Source organism: Xyrauchen texanus, chromosome 2 (assembly GCF_025860055.1).
Source record: "Xyrauchen texanus isolate HMW12.3.18 chromosome 2, RBS_HiC_50CHRs, whole genome shotgun sequence".
Taxonomy (NCBI): domain Eukaryota; kingdom Metazoa; phylum Chordata; class Actinopteri; order Cypriniformes; family Catostomidae; genus Xyrauchen; species Xyrauchen texanus.
This window is the reverse complement of record NC_068277.1, coordinates 48,178,841-48,196,131: the sequence shown is the minus strand read 5'-3', so window position 1 is coordinate 48,196,131 and position 17,291 is coordinate 48,178,841. Positions and strand designations below refer to the sequence as shown.

At 36.9% G+C, this 17,291-nt stretch overlaps 1 protein-coding gene across 1 annotated transcript; it reads right to left on the bottom strand.

Annotated features, from left to right (window-relative positions):
- Positions 1 to 406: 406 nt before the first annotated feature.
- On the bottom strand, positions 407 to 17,291 carry LOC127660328 (excitatory amino acid transporter 2-like). The gene is made up of 11 exons (XM_052150456.1): positions 17,003 to 17,291; positions 13,547 to 13,686; positions 11,841 to 11,993; positions 9,473 to 9,723; positions 9,154 to 9,286; positions 8,926 to 9,052; positions 8,510 to 8,743; positions 8,132 to 8,326; positions 3,883 to 4,017; positions 3,420 to 3,642; positions 407 to 1,894 (listed from the first exon to the last, which is right to left on the bottom strand). Exons 2-11 carry the CDS (start codon positions 13,674 to 13,676, stop codon positions 1,823 to 1,825), a joined length of 1,653 nt encoding a protein of 550 aa, XP_052006416.1. The 5' UTR covers positions 13,677 to 13,686; positions 17,003 to 17,291; the 3' UTR covers positions 407 to 1,822.

Here is a 17,291-nt window from a genome sequence, read left to right as displayed (position 1 = left end):
TCTGTAGCAAGCCTGGTTCCTAATTATTAGTAATTTGACTTTTTCCCCTATAGAGTCATAATCCCTAACAAACATATTCAGCAAAACACAATAATCGAGTACAATACCATCATGGATTGCAAGTGAAAAATATGTTTAGATTCATATACATATACTTATCTGTCTTATGTTTCTCACATTTTCATGTAATATGTACAGTATACTATAGTGTTACAGCTTCAACCTGTTATAATCTATATCACCATGTAAAATAACAATAAACTGAGTTAAATACATGTTTTGCCTGTTTTACAAAACAACTGGCAAAAAATGGATGAAAACCATCTGTACATTATGAAACAGTATATATATATATATATATATATATATATATATATATATATATATATATATATATATATGTATGTGTGTGTGTGTGTGTGTATTTATTTACACAAAGTGCAAGGAGGCACTTTAATAAGAAAATGTTAAGATACTGGTGCAAAAGAAGAATATTAATCATGCTGCAATAAAAGTAATCAGAGACTACCAAATACATGTTGCAGGCATCTCTTTTTAGTTAGAATTTCATGCTAACAATCTCAGCACCAAAAAACGCGAGGGCCTCTCTTATCAGCATGAAAATAGAAATACTTAACAATCCATTCAACTGGACTTAATATCTGAGTATCCAAGAAGGCTCCCCAGAGAAACAAAGACTAGCAATCTATGATAAAAAAACAAACAAAATGTGATTGCATTTGATGTTAATGTCATATAGTCTTCTGTCTGCACAGAGTGCAGTTTGTCTTCAAGGCAAGATTGAAATATAACAAATTAATACATAAATCCACAACTCAACAAAGCACACAGGATACATACATAACCTACAAACATGCTTAAGCAAGCGGACACATAGGAAAGTCCCCTCACTCAAACACAATAACTTCCTTCAATTAAATTCAAGTACACATGACCTCCACACGCATGGACACTTATAAATGAATGAATGAAAAATGTTTCCCCTTATTCAGTCCATTAAATAGGACTGTTTAGCCCCAAGATGTTCTATATAACCCAAAAGTCATTGCAGATAGACAACACCACTCTACTCAGTGTCATATAGCATGTCGGATCGCTCCGTGTAATTCTTGACGTATCATTTATGTTGAGCAGCCTCTAAAAATAAGTGACAGCATTTGGAGGTAAACCACTATTTCAGAACCTCTAAGTACATTGGTAAGCTCTTATAAGAGGCTGATCTGGAGTGCCGCCACCAAGGATTAATCCATCTAAGACAAGCCAGTCAAAGATGTCTTCAGCCAACAAACTGCACTTGTCTCCTCCTGCCACTAGTAGTGCTCTAGGTTCAGGCTTGCCGAGCCACTTTGTTACTTCACGTTACCTTGTGTTATACAGTACCCTTAAGGCAACAGGGCTCAGATTGATAATCAAAACCAAGGACTAGAATTAAGACTAATTTAATTCATGAGTTTTAGCAAAGCAATGTATACATTTAATTGAGAAGATAATGTGGTAACTCAGGCCCTGCACATATGGTGCCATTCTCACCTGTCTTCTACAGTCCTTTAAATTTATTTAAGGTCAGAAATGTTTATAGCCTTACCCCAGTTTAACCAAAAGAGCACCAATTACTACAAACAAAATTTTTTTTTAGAATTGTTTGAATAAGGTGTACTGAGATTATCATACCAAAACAATCAGTGCTTGTGCGTGTGAGAAGTTTAATGGTAACTTCTAATGGACAATTTGCTTTGCTTTTCACCCGAAAGGATAAGCTTGTGGGACTCAGGATACGGCGGAGCTGGATCTGTGTGCTGTGTTACCCGCGTATCCATGGTTCCTCCTCAACAAGTGAGAAGTCCGCAGGGGAGCCATTTGAGGCCAAGGTTACCTGAAAGCAATTATCAGGGACAACTAACTGTTGGACCAAGGCACAGTAAAAATGCATTTACCGACGCTAACTAAACTGTCTATGGTTTGGAGCAGAGAATCCAGGTAGTTTGACATTTAACAGCACAATTTCTATCCAAATTCACAGAAATGTACCCACCACAGATCACAAGACAGATCAACTAATTAGCTGCAGCGGGATTCCTTACAGAATGCTGAAAGACTGAATACAAATAGAAAAAATAATTTCCATTATATTCTCTTACATATAAGTATATTTTCATTTGTAATTGTCCTACTTCTCTGCTCAAAAGCTAATCTTCTAAAGGGGTTGTGGAAAAAGTTCCATGCTTGCTACCACACAGACCTATGCATTTGTAAAACACAGGGTCAAAAATTCTACTCAATTGCAGTGAAAAAGAGGTATAAATTTCACACAAAAAAAAAAAAGAAAGAAAAACATCACAACAACCATTGCTGCTGATAAAATGTTAAAGATTTGATTTCTTAATGATGGAAAAATGATCACTTTTCTGTCAAGCTTAAAGAAATAGCAGACTTTGTCACCCAATTGTAAAAGACAGCAAACAAAAATTTGTACACTGTACTGTTGTCTCACTTGTCTCACTTATCATTTTTGAATGAGATCAGCCAAAGCCAGATTGGTCTTTATACTAATACAAAAATGTGAAAACTTGAGACATATGCCGCCTTCATGTGCTATCGAAATTATCCTACTTCCCACTTCTGAAATGGTAATTACGAGTACATTGCGTTCAAGTGCTTTGTTGTCGGAAAGAACTGGAAACATGGACAACAGCAGGTTTAGTCATACATATTTCTTGAGGAACTTTTATTTTGTCACCATAATACGTATTACTCTGTTAGCTTGCAGACATTAATAGAATTTGGTTCAAATACAAGCAATTTTTACAGTGTAAAAATGTGCAACATGCATCATATTGTTGCTGATATACATAAATTAATATAACCAAAATGGCAAGCGCTAACAATTAGCTGTGTTTAGATAAATGAATAAAACCTGTAATTCACTACTGAAACTGTACTCTCCAAAGCCATGTTGAAAGTTTTACGACTACTCCCATCTAGGAAACTCTGGTATCAAAATTATAATTACTGGACTTGAGGGTTCGTTCATGTGCAAATTCTGAGTGGATTTATGCTAATTCCAATAGCATGTGAAGGCAGCATTAGAACAGCCCTGTATACAATGCCACATTTTTCCATATCCAAATATTGAGGAGGATATGGATACACTTTTTAAAGCCTGCTCAAAAACTGCTATTTCACCTAGCACCAGAACAAATAAATAAATAAATCATATTTATTTATTCCTTCATTTGGATTCATCTCTGTGATATCTTATGCATTCACAAAAGGAATGACCATAATACAAAAAAGGTAAAAAAAATCAAAATAAAAATCATTAAAGGTACATACAATGTTGGGGAATGAAAAGATAGCAGCTACATACAGGTTTCTATGTCTGTGAGAGTGAAATGTACCTTGCAGTCATCTATTTGGATCGGTTGACAGGAGTTGTGAGACCCATATACAGCATGGTTACTGTTTTTCTCAAAAAAGGATTGTGTCTTGACCATTCCAAAGTCTTCTTCGGGCCTCTCTTGCTGGGCATCAAACAAGTCAAGCTCATCTTTGGAGAGGTGATAAACTATGCCCGCCCCATACGAATCACCAATAACATTGACTGATGTTCGGAAACGATCCCTGTTTGAAAAGGTAAAAGGAAACTAAGACATGTGCCACATCTCTCAACTTTAATATACTATATATGCCATTAGGGCTTGTACATCATGGTAAACAAATGCACAAACATGTCATGGAATTTACTTTACAGATGTAAAACGTAAGCTAGCGACCATTTATGCCCTTGATTGACAACTATTACTTGAGCTAAAAACTCTGCACCACTGAAACAGCATTAAAAAAGAGGTGGGCTTTACTTACAGTAGCCAGTCGACTGCTACCAGTAAACTGATGTCTGAAGTCGGTAGTCCCACCGCAGTCAGGATCAGAAGCATAGTCACCAGACCAGCACTGGGAATACTGGCTGCTCCTACACTTGCAAGGGTAGCTGTAAGACTATGGAAGAAGGCAGCATGATCATTTGATTTGATAACATAAAATTCCCATTCTTATTTCAAAATGATAATATCCAATTATATTATTATAATTTTTTTCAAAAATGTAGTAGCGCTAACCCTTAATTGTCATCTTAAAATAGTTTTTAGCTGCTTTAAGCAGATCTCCCAGCCTGTCCAGCTGAAAAGTGCTCAAAAACCCTCTAAACTCATTTACTCACCCTCATGTCATCCCAGATGTGTATGATGTTCTTCTGCAGAACAGTAACGAAGGTTTTTTGAAAAAGAACTCTGTAGATCCATGCAATGCAAGTGAATGGGTACTAACATTTTGAAGGTCCAAAGAGCACAAAGGCTGCGTAAAAGTAATCCATAAAACTCCAGTGGATAAATCCATATCTTCAGGAGCGATATTTTTTACTATAAATTCTCCTCCCTGCCAAGTGTATGAAGCATGCAAATGACCAAAAACAAAAGAAGAATGTGAAAGTGATAGTGGGGATTAATGGCAAAAACGGACTTAATTATTTATCTTTTTCTCACCCACAACTATCATATTTTAACCATTGGAGTCTTATGGATTACGTTTTTGCTGCCTTTATGCGATTTTTGGACCTTCGGAAGTTTTCTAACCATTCACTTGCATTGTGAGGACCTAAAGATCATTGTTTGTGTTCAGCAGAATAAAGAAAGCCATATAGTGGAGGTGAGGGCATGGTCGAGCGCCCATCAGGGGAGAGAGAATGCGGTAAGGACATCCACTTGAGATGAATTGTGGCTAATTACCATTTCTATCTTCACAGTGAGAGTCGGGGGAGTTAAAAGACAGTCCAGTCCTCCAGATGAGGGCAAGCTGAACCTGAGCACAGTGTGTGTGTTTTGGAAGCAACACTGTCTGGCTGAAAAGCAGCAGTTTTACATTGGCCGCTTAAAAGCGTTATTTTTTAACATTGCATTCAGATTGTGTAAATAAACTCACATGGTTCACTGAAGCCATCTCCCACTTCCTCCTTTTGATCCAAATATGAACATCTGTTACACTGGTGTCAAGACCCGGGACAAGGAGGAAGAGTATGCTACTACTGCATCATCTTCAGCGCTGGAGGAATTGTTCCGATTCCTCGCCAGCATCCACCAGGCTCAACACCAGGCCCTCATGGATTTGCGGGCAGAGCAGTAATAGCACTTCGATGCACTCCTCCGAGGCCAAGAGGAGGACTGACAGCCATTGCAGAGCTTGGTGCAGGAGCAGGAGGGGGTGCATGCTGCTACCCTGGCAGTAGCAAACCCCCATGTGTTGCTCATGAAGATGAGGGCACAAGATGATCCGGCCACCCGTTTGCCTTCCCTCAACAGCTCTGTGATGCCAGCTGTGGTGGGTACTGGCTGAGGAGCCCAGCAATGTCTGGAATGTCACTGATATCATGGTGCTCCTGTACCCTGGCCTTGGGGGTGTATTAACCCTCCTGTTCTCTCTCCCCCGGCTCTACCCATTCTTCCTCTCAGGTGGGGGAAGCTGCTGCCACTAGTGTGGGTGTGAGGTTTGGACAGGTTGGTTGGAGTGAGCTGAGTCACATCCATGAACAGTGCCCGATGATGGAGGTGGGGATGCTGTCCCCGACACTTCACAGGCTGCCCCCGATCAAACTGGGACGTACCAAATACTCATGAGTATTAGGGTGGGTACACACCATGCCTTGGTGGATTTAGGTTGTAACCAAAACTCTATTCATCAATGCTTGGTTCAAAATGGAGCATGGGATACAAATAACTGGGTGAATGTGAGGTGTGTGCACGGGTTACGATTACGATCGTTACGATTTGTCCTGCAGTGACTGTCACTATTCTTTTTCAGGGTCAAAATCATAACATCGAGGCTGTGGTTAGTTTCCGCCTCACCCATCCACTAATTTTGAGTTCTAATTGGACTTTTCCTGAGTTGTTAAAAGGATTCTGTGTGGATGGGTCCTGTAATACAGAGGGACGGTGTGGGTCCAGCTGGAGAATCCACCAGCCACTCCAAAAGCTTCATTGCGCCCTCTTTCGTTAATTGAGGTTCCCTTTGACAGAGTTGGCATGAACCTCGTCGGGCCATTAGAACAGTCAGCACGTGGGCATCGCTTTGTATTGTTCTGGTGGACTACACAACGCGATACCTGGAACCAGCGCCTCTTCGAAACATCTAAGCACATAGTGCTGCGGAGGCACTCTTCAAAATTATCTCCCGAGTGGTGATTCCGAAAGTAAACCTCACTGATCAGGGCACTACATTCATGTCATGAACACTATGTGAGCTGTACAAATTATTAGGTATTAAGTCGATTCCGACAAGTGTGTACCATCCACAAAACGTACGGCTTGTTTGAACGATCTAGTAAGGCCTTAAAAATATGTTTAATACGTTTGTGCAGGAAGATGCTCGGAATTGGTATAAGTGGCTCGAACCCCTGTTATTTGCAGTGCGAGAAGTCCCACAAGCCTCCACAGGGTTTACCCCATATGAATTGTTATATGGTTGTAAGTCCTGTGGTGTGTTAGACATCATGAAGGAAAATTGGGATGAGGGACCTTCACAAAGCAAAAATTAAATTCAATACATTCTTGACCTGAGAGCAAAACTCCACACACTGGGGCATCTATCGAAGGAGAATTTGCTGCAGGCTCAAGAACGTCAGTCCCGGCTGAATAACAGGGGAGCTTGGCTACGGGAGTTTGCCCAGCGAGATAAAGTACTTGTATTGCTGCCCACATTGAGCTCTGAATTACTCGCAAAGTGACACAGACCCCTTGAGGTCACACGGCATGTTGGGGAAGTTCCGTAGTGTGTACGGATAGGGGCAGGGCTCATCAAATTGACCACCTCAACCTACTAGAACCGCAATTAAACTTTTGATTAAAGAAAAGTCAACGCGGTTGAAATTCGACATGTATCCAATGAATAGCAATGACGAACTGTTGATAGGTTGGGCACGGCTCGGTTTTACTCGACACTGGACTTAAACAAAGTGTTATTGGCAGAACCCCTCAATGCCGATGTCCTGTGAGAAAATTACCTGCTCCACACCATTTGGATTACACCAATTTGTGATCCTTCTGTTCAGTTTGTTTGGGGCTCCAGCTACGTTTCAGTGTCTGATGCACAGAGTCCTCAGACCTGCTGCATATGCTGCTGCTTATTTGAATGATATAAACTGCAGCGACTGCGACATACCTGAGACCTAAAACCAAAAAGGAGGTGAGACTTTTTGGAAAAAGGAGGTTTTTGGCTAATTATTCGGATGTCACCAGCCAGCTGACTCTTCACACTAAAAATGGAGCACCAGACATGGTCCAGTGGATGGAGCCCTGCCAAAAGGCTTTCACACAGGTAAAAGCTGCACTTTGTGGTGGGCCGCTTCTGCATTCCCCTGATTTCTCTCTCCCCTTTGTTTTTACAGATGGATGCAATGGACAGGGGTCTGGGTGCTGTACTGTCCCAAGTGGTGGAGGAGGTGGAGCATGGAATCTGGCAGTCCAGCCATTTAATTTAGAGGTGATCCACAGACCGGGGGCACAGATGGCTATTGTGGACTTCCTCTCCAGAAAATGGGTGTGGGGGGGGAGGTAAGGGCATCCACCTGAGATGAATTGTGACTAACTACCATTTCTATGTTCACAGTGTTAGTCAGGGGAGATAAAAGATGGCCCAGTCCTCTGATATAGGGAGAGCTGAACCTGAGCACAGATCGCGTGTTATGGAAGCTTCACTGTCAGGCTGAAAAGCAGCAGTTTTACGTTGGCCTCTGAAAATCATTATTTTTGTTGCATTTTTGCATTCAGAGTGTGTAAATAAACTCACACGGTTTGCTGAAGCCGTATCCAACTTCCTACTTTTGACCCAAGTACGAACATCTGTTACACATACACATCTGATATGGCATTTTTCATTTCTGAGCGAACTATCCCTTTGAGCTATTTTTTCAGCATGGTTTATATAGCCACTTGGCAACTGCCTGCTTTGTGTTAGTCTCTGTCAGGTGGTAAGTGAATAAGCAAATATATGCCAACAGAATTGATTTTTTTTGTATTTCAAATTCATATGCATGTATTCTAAGTATCTGGATATTTGAGCTTACCTAACTGTTGCAATTTGACCAGGATCAAGTTCTATTCCATTCATCTGTGCAATAAAGATTGCTGCTACGGCCTCGTAAAGTGCTGTACCATCCATGTTGATTGTTGCTCCAACAGGTAGTACAAATCGGGTCACTCTCTTGTCGATGCCCAGGTTTTCTTCCAGACAGCGAAAAGTAACAGGTAATGTTCCAGCACTGCAAATGACGGATGTAAAGACATCAGAGGTCTGGTTATTATTAATAACCCAATTTCTATGGTATTTTCTATGAAATGTATGATTCAATTTTATGACACCCACATAACGATTAAAAAAAAAAAAATATCCAAAGGTCAAAACACAATGTGCAATGATTAAGTAAAAAAATTATACCATTTACCTAGAGGCTGTTCCTAAAGCAGTGACCCAAGCCTGGAACATTCCCATAAAGAAAGTGAATGGGTTTTTCCGAACGAATATAAAATATATTAACGGAAGGAAAATGGCTCCATGAATGACAAGTCCAACAATGACAGTGACCATGTACATTCCAAGCTGCCTGGCCACCACCTCCAGATCATTAATTGAAATAATTTTCCCACAGATCAGACAGGCAATTCCAATGGGGGAATACCTGTTACAGAACAGAGACTTACAGGTTAAGGGGAACTAACATTTGGTGATAATAATTAATTGAATGACAATAAAACGAGACAGACGAGAAAGTTGGATTGCCAACTTACAAATACATTATTAAAGTGGAAAATGGAACTCATGTAAACTTTACTCTTGTCATTAATAATGATGAAAGCTGACCACATGATCGTGCCGACAAGCTTCATTACAATCTCGTTTAGAACGTTGAAGAAGTCAACCATCAGCTTGGCCTTTTCGCCCATCTTTCCCATGCAAATCCCAAATGCCACAAAGAATCCAATGATACCTATAAAAACACACATAGTCAACAAGTTAACATTCAGTTCAGAACTATATATATAGATATATATTAGGATTTTCGATGTAGTTATACATCTAGTACGGTACCTAACACATTCATGCCACTCTTGAATTGAAGAGATTTTTTGACCACATATTTTGCTGCAACCTTGGTGGCATTTCGTCCAAATCGAGTTGGAGGTGGAGGAGCTATTTCTACCTTGTTAGTAACAGTTTGGATCTATATAAAGAGAGAAAGACGACCTGTTATTAACAATTCTGTTTAATATTAATGAAAGACTAATGAGTGCTTTACAAATACAGGTAATGGTTGTAGTGGTTAAAATTATTTTCATTACCTCAGGTATGGAACTGAATCATGTGAGGATTCAAACACATGAAATCAAAAGAACACTAACGTACAAACCTGTTGAAAGCAAGCCTGGACGAGATTCTCTGGAAACAGATTTCGTATGAGATCAAAGAAGGCATCTAAACTGGACACTTCATCATTCTTTTTGCCTTCGCCAAGGTTTGCCTTCAATTTTGGGTTGCCAGGGTGAATTAGAAGCACCAAGATTACACCAAGCACAGCTGCGATGATAGTGGTAGACATGTAATACACCATGGCTCTTGTGCCCAGACGGCCACTGGACTTTGCATCCAACCCCGCTAACCCTACAAACACAGAAAAAAAATTCCACTGCATTTTACACTGTACACTATAAAAAGCATATAACTGTATGATGAAAAATTACCACAATTTGCATGCAAGTTATTTCTGTTCTTTTTTTACTTCTTCTTTGAAAGTATGGGATTAAAATAATAATTTTGCATCTAAGTTCCATGACGTGTGTTTTAGGTATTTCAGGTTTCATTTGCTTGTTTTTTACGTGAATCTTTACAAATCTTTGTGCTTTTAGAAGCCAATATTTATAATGCTTTGCAAAGGCATTATAAATGCATGATAATGCATTTGTAATGTCTAATAATACACCTTATACTATCATAACTTCTCATAAATAGTTTTAACCGCTATCATATTACATTATAATACATACCAATTCTTAGTGTATAATGCATTAAAACATGACTAACAAAAACTTGTATCTGCAGAAGTTCTAATGTATTATACATATTTGTGTGTATATATATATATATATATATATATATATATATATATATATATATATATATATATATATATATATTAAGTTTGCTTTATGTAAAATGACATAAGCAATGTCTTATAAACATCCATTAGATATTTTTAAGAGGTAATAATATATTACAAGCCAAGCTTGTAAAATACTTGTTGTATACTTTCATATATTTGCAAGTCTTATACATTTTCATCAGGTCTAATGTCTATGTTTTACTTAATATACACCCAGTTGGGAAACATGAGAAATGTTTTAATGTCTCAAAATATATTGCATTCTGTGCTTTTTGTATATAAATGATAAGCTTGTCTTGTATTGTATGTCACAAATTTATGTTAGGCTGTTTATAAGCCATAGCGGTTTTAACTCTTATTTAAAGCTGGCCAATATCACTTTTAGCACTAATTCAATACCTCATATATATTACATTACAATTTATGTGGTTAAAATTGCATGTCAACTGAGTCATAATGCATTATACCCTTTAAAGGATATATTTGAATATGTATAGGTATAGTATTATCATGTATTATAACTGTACAATTATTAAATAGATTTGTGACATATTAGGTGTATTATGAGTTATTATAGATCTATTATAATGCATTTATATGCATTTATAATGCATTATAAATATGAGCTTCTTAGAAAGTGTTACTAAAATCTTCTTATGAACAACTTTAAAGGGATAGTTCACTCAAAAATGAAAATTCTCTTATCATTTGCTCACCCTCTTGGCATTCCAGATGTGTGTGACTTTCTTTCTTCTGCTGAACACAAAAGAAGATTTTTTGAAAAATATCTCAGCTCTGTAGATCTATACAATGCAAGTGAATGGTATAAAAAATTTGAAGCTCCAAAAAGCACATAAAGGCACCATAAAAGGAATCCACATGACTCTAGTGGTTAAATCTATATCCTCAGAAGGGATATTATAGGTGTGGGTGAGAAACAGATCAATATTTAAGTACTTTTTTTACCATAAATTCTCCTCTCTGCCCAGTAAGTAAAGATATGCACAAATGTGAATCACCAAAAAACAAAAGAAGAATTTGAAAGTGAAAGTGGAGATTGATAGGACAAAAAGACTTAAATATTGATCTGTTTCTTACCCACACCTATCATATAACTTCTGAAGACATGGATTTAACCACCTGAGACTTATGGATTACTTTTATCGAGACTTTTTGTGCTTTTGGAGCTTTAAAATTTAGAATTCACTTGCATTGTATAGATCTACATTTGTTTGTGTTCAGCAGAACAAAGAAAGTCATACACATCTGGGATGGCATAAGGGTGAGTAAATGATGAGAGCATTTTCATATTTGGGTGAACTATTCCCATAATAAATGTAGTCAAAATTTTGCGAGTCATTGGAAAATTACAGTTGTTGGTTTTCTTCCATATTTCTATCCCACTGAGAAAAAAATCAAACTTTAGATGCAGGTTATTTATGTAGCTAAATGTATTTAACTGTGTTTTATTTTCTGCTTTTTCGTATTGCTGTTTGCATCTATATTTATTTTAAAGGTTTACCCGTATATATAATGTACTTAAGCAGGAAAAGAAGTAGTATTATTGTACTGTGTTGCTCTTATTGTTGGAGGTATTTAGCAAAATGTATAACAGTACCTGTGATCAAACTTGAGATGATCAGAGGCAAAATCACCATTTTTAACATCCTCATGAGAATGTCACCAGGGAAGGCAATGACCATAATGACATCGGGGGGGAGTGGGGATGCATACCGCAGTAGAATACCAGTTACTGAACCTATGATGACACCTGAAGTAGAGACAAAGAATAGCAAATAACATCTTGGTACAGAAATATATCGTTGCCACAAGAAACAAAATGTAAAATGTTGTGAACTTTGACATGAATGGCAGTGATGTGTTGCTTCTGCTGTAATAATGAATGACAGCTGTGGTTTAATTGGTGAATGGTGGTTGGTTGGTGGATAATGCTCTAAGCCTTAAAAATCTACAGAGAGCCCATATCACCATTGTGCTCTAGCGATGCATTTTCAGGTTGTTCAATGGGTCTATGCAAGTATTTGTATATTTTGATTTGCTTTGGATAGAGAACACGGGAAATAACTAATTACCAATATATTTGAGTGTATATAGCTTAGAAATGATGACAACAAGCCTTTTCATATTTTGAGTTATGTATGGACTCATTATTTAGGGGTCCATAACCACTGCAAATAACTACAGTAAGTTACTATAAACAAACAATGGCAAAGATCTACTTAATACGCACAATGAAGACATCTGATTTTAGGTCATGATGCTTGAGTTAGAAAAGATCAACCACCAGCTGAATAAAAGTCAATGTAAAATAAATAAATCAACAATATCTTTTACTACTATTACATATACAATTTAAGGTCTTTATGCTCACATAGCCAATAGCAGAAGCAAATAGATCCTTGATTAACAGTATGATACAGTATGTTGCTCTATTTCGTCTACTACAAATATTGCCTGCTGAGAGTTAAATGTGAATTACATGGAAAACCATGCAAATATAAATGCTTTAATACAATAAAAGAGAGCAACAAATTGACGAATACGTTTTGTTGCATGTTCTTTAGTGCCACTATCTTATGGTAAGTCTCCAAACAAATATTTATCACATAAGACATTAATCAATACTGCAGAACACTCAGTTCATTTTGCAAACATGGATTAATACTGCAATAAGCATCTGATTGAAAAAGATGCATGCTGTTAGCATATTTCATTCCTATATTGCTGAGAAATGTAACATGTAAACGTTTTTGTGTAATTAAATTAATGATATCCATGCATATTTTACCATAGCCACTAATTAATACTTTTTCATTAGCAAATTTTCTCCTAGGAGTAATATTCTCCTAGTGTAGCACCAACTGTAACATGTTTAAAGGTGTAGATTTCTGTCACACACACACACACACACACACACACACACACACACACACACACACACACACACACACACACACACACACACACACACATGTTGTGTTTCCATGTTTTATGGGGACTTTCCATAGATATAATGGATTTTATACTGTACAAACTTTATATTCTATCCCCTAAACCTAACCCTACCCCTAAACCTAACCCTCACAGAAAACTTTCTGCATTTTTAGATTTTCAAAAAACATAATTTAGTATGATTTATAAGCTGTTTTCCTCATGGGGACCGACAAAATGTCCCCACAAGGTCAAAAATTTTGGGTTTTACTATCCTTATGGGGACATTTGGTCCCCACAAAGTGATAAATACATGCTCACACATACACACACACACACACACACACACACACACACACTAAGGTAACTTGCCAAGAATTGTCACTGTTAGTAGCATGTTTTTCATGAGTTTGTCACAAATGCCTCCACACATGGGTTCCTCGGGTGATGGAAGGGGATCCAAATGATTCTCATGCATTTTGACCTCCACTTGCCTCTGCATTTTGTTGCCACTGGAAGAGAAATATAGTGGAGCATGAGTTGTGTAAATATAAAATATCTGTACACAATACAGTATATGGTACTGATATTACCGGTACATTATTTTATTGATATGATTTTGATATATTAAAATTAGCTGACATTTAAATTAGAAGCCCAATTTGCGTGCTTTCCAATTCACTCAGTTGGCTGTAATGACGTTGGGAGACCACAAGAGGGTAATATCCCATTTACTGTAGCCGGTCGTGGTCACGATCACACACACACACACACACACACACAAAGGATGAGCTGAAGCATCGCAGATGGCAGTCCAAAGTTACAAATGTTTTTGTACTTCTTCAGAAATCAACAATGTGACATTGATGAGTTTACAGGTTAGTGAAGCTGGTGTAACTGCGCAAACTGAACGATTAGAAATGGCAACATTTATTATGCAATTTCTCTGTATGAAGCCATGAATAGGTCTTTCATTCAAGCTGTCAAACCACAAAAAGACATTCTTATTACTGAAAATACATTATGTAGGTTCTATGAAAGATATTTATACACAATATATCATCCAGTTATACTAGTTATAATATATATATATATATATATATATATATATATATATATATATATATATATATATATAGGTGCGCTCCGTGGCACTTCAGAATTTTGTCGCTGAGCGTTGGCAGTGCATTCGTGCCTTTGTAGAAAATAAATAATTGTTTTGAATTTTAGAACACGCCATGTCGTCCGCCAGATGCGTCCGGTGTGCTGTTCCCTCTAATTTACCCTGCTGCTCACACTTTACCAAAGCTGTGTTGAGAAATATGTCTGAAGAGACAAAGACTATTATGAAACTGCCCTATATCTGATGGGCAAAATAGGCATCGATCTCAAGCCTAGTTTTTATCTACATTGATTTTACAGAGGCAATCAATGTAGAAAGCTAATGCACACATTTAACTAAACAATACGGAAAGGCATTTCTGGTTGAGTTTCTGAGTTCTTGTTTAGATATGTAGTAATATGGGTTAAATAGAATAGTTGGGCCCTATGAAATTCATTTGACTGTTTTCTGTGTAATTTTCTCGGAATTCAGGGTTTTAAAGTTTAATTAAATATAATTATTTTTAATCAAACGAATTAATATAATTTTAATCAAATAAAAGCAGAACAATTACTTTTCAACATACCATTGCATTGTGCTTTATTAAATGAAGAGCGTCTATACTGATCCTTACACAATCCAAAACCCAAAATTAGAGTTTTTTTTTTTTTAATTTTTCATTATTATTATTATTATTATTTTTATTATTATTATTTGGTCAAATACAGTGCTGCGCAGTAGAGCATTACAGTTTTAATAAAAGCATTGATGAAACTCTTGCTTGAGAAATTGCGTATATATGATGTCATTATTATTGATATATTATTATCATCATTAAGTATTACATTTTTGTATTATTGTATTATTTGTATTATTGAGTATTACATTTTATTTCAGTTAAGTATATTTCTGTCATATTTATTTCACATGTCTTCACTTCTGACCTCCAGGAAAGCTTATTATACCACAAAAAAGGCTATGGTGTAATTACATTAATAGTCTGCATGTTATTCACGCTTCACAGTGAATAAAGTGCTCTGCTCTTAGTCATTGATTCTCACACAGAGCACACATGATAGTAATGAAGCGGTTAGTGTAAAAGCACTTGTTTCTCAAATTCACTTACCGTTGAAGGATGCAGCTCATTCAGACCGTAAATATAAGCTTTTTGTGGTTTAATAATTGGACAAATAACATTTTTTATTTGATTAATTGTGCATTTATGCATTAATTTAATCCCAAATCTGTTAAATTCCATGACTTTCCACATTTTATTAATTAATTGTTAACGTTTTTATGACTGGATTCCATGATTATGGAATTCATAGAGCCCTAAAATAGTCAATACACCAACAGAAAGCACTAAATAGCACTATGGTACTACCATAGGTTTTGGACATTTAGCTGCATGGCCGTACCATGATATTTAAGAACCTTAGAGTACCATGAAAATAACATGTACATGAATATGGTAATCATGTTACCACTTTTTTTGTGTGGGTAAGAAGAATTGAGTGTAATCATTAGTTTAGAGATTGAATTCTAATATCAAACATCAACTTCCATGTAATGGCTTTAAGATCAATTTAATTGATCATGTGAAAATTTGAGTATACAACATCAGCAGTACACGGAATCCAGGAATACAGTTGCTTTTAACACCCCTGGCATTCTGTCATTACCTTCACTGTCTTCTACCACCTGTCCACCAACTACTACAGGCATTCATGTCATGTCAAATGACATTACAGTCGTTTAGCTTTACTGTGTGCGCTCTGGATTAAAAGATTCTTAGAAGTCAGCCTTCCCTCCCCAACAGAGTTAACCTTGTTTGGTTACATAACCTATATACTTGCATTAATTAAGCACAGGCATGCAACAGTCCTGCAGAAAGTTTTTTATGATGTCCTAGTGAGTATTAATTAACAAAGTTGCATGTCTTGTCTAGCAATGGTGCAAAAGGATGACCACTAATATACAGAGTGTATGTACAGTATATACTGTTTGTAGGACTGTATATACGTAATGCATGTTAGCCATTCAAGCAGCGGTAATTGCATTGCACAACAACAGCGAGTATGTAGGAAAAGTCAAGGTGTCAACACGTTTTGGATTACATATGGTAAAAAATTACATATTCGACTGGTTTAAAACAAATCCAAGAAGATTTGATTGGTGATTGCTTAGTTCTGATGACAGTTCACAACAAATGTATTGCTAAGACCAAACATTCTATTATTGTGTAAAAAAGCTGCAGGTACCTTACAGGTAGTAAAATGGCAATGCATAGAATAAACAGGTTACTTGATTCCATTCTCATTAGGGGCTACATTAAATCTATCACCAATGTCCTTTGTATCTATCACAATGAAAATAATGTTGACTTGAAGTCTAAGGTAAGTGACAAAATTAGATTGTAAGTTATCTATAGATTAAGTGCTTGGTGCTTGGATATCTATAGAAATCAGTTAATTTAAGGCGTTTAATTAACTGAAGCAATATATTTAAAGAATTATTCATATTATTCTCTCTCTCTCTCTCTCTCTCTCACACACACATGCACACACACAAAAGTTGCATAGCATTGCCAATTAAACATAATCATGATGCTCAAATCCGTAAAAGCTATTACAAATTTTCAAAACAAAAACAGCAACATTGCAAGGGCAACCAATAAGATCCTGAAAGAAAAAAATCCTGAGAGGCTTTTCATCAGTCCATTTTACCTGTTGTAGAGCAGTTGAAAGGGAATGGCTTCACAATAGTTTTCTATACAGCCATGGGTGGTACAAATGGCTTTGAATTAAAAAGTCAATCTATAAATTATCCATCAGGGAACCCGGTGCAGGTCATTAGAAATTTAAATTAAAATTCAAGTGCCAGATGGACAGCAGAACAATAAGTGATGGCTCTAATGTAATCGCCAAAACTTCCTTGCAAGATGTATTCAGTCACAATGATTGAAAAAAGAAACATTCAAATCTCAATCCTCTCTCTAAATTGGTCTTATCCCAC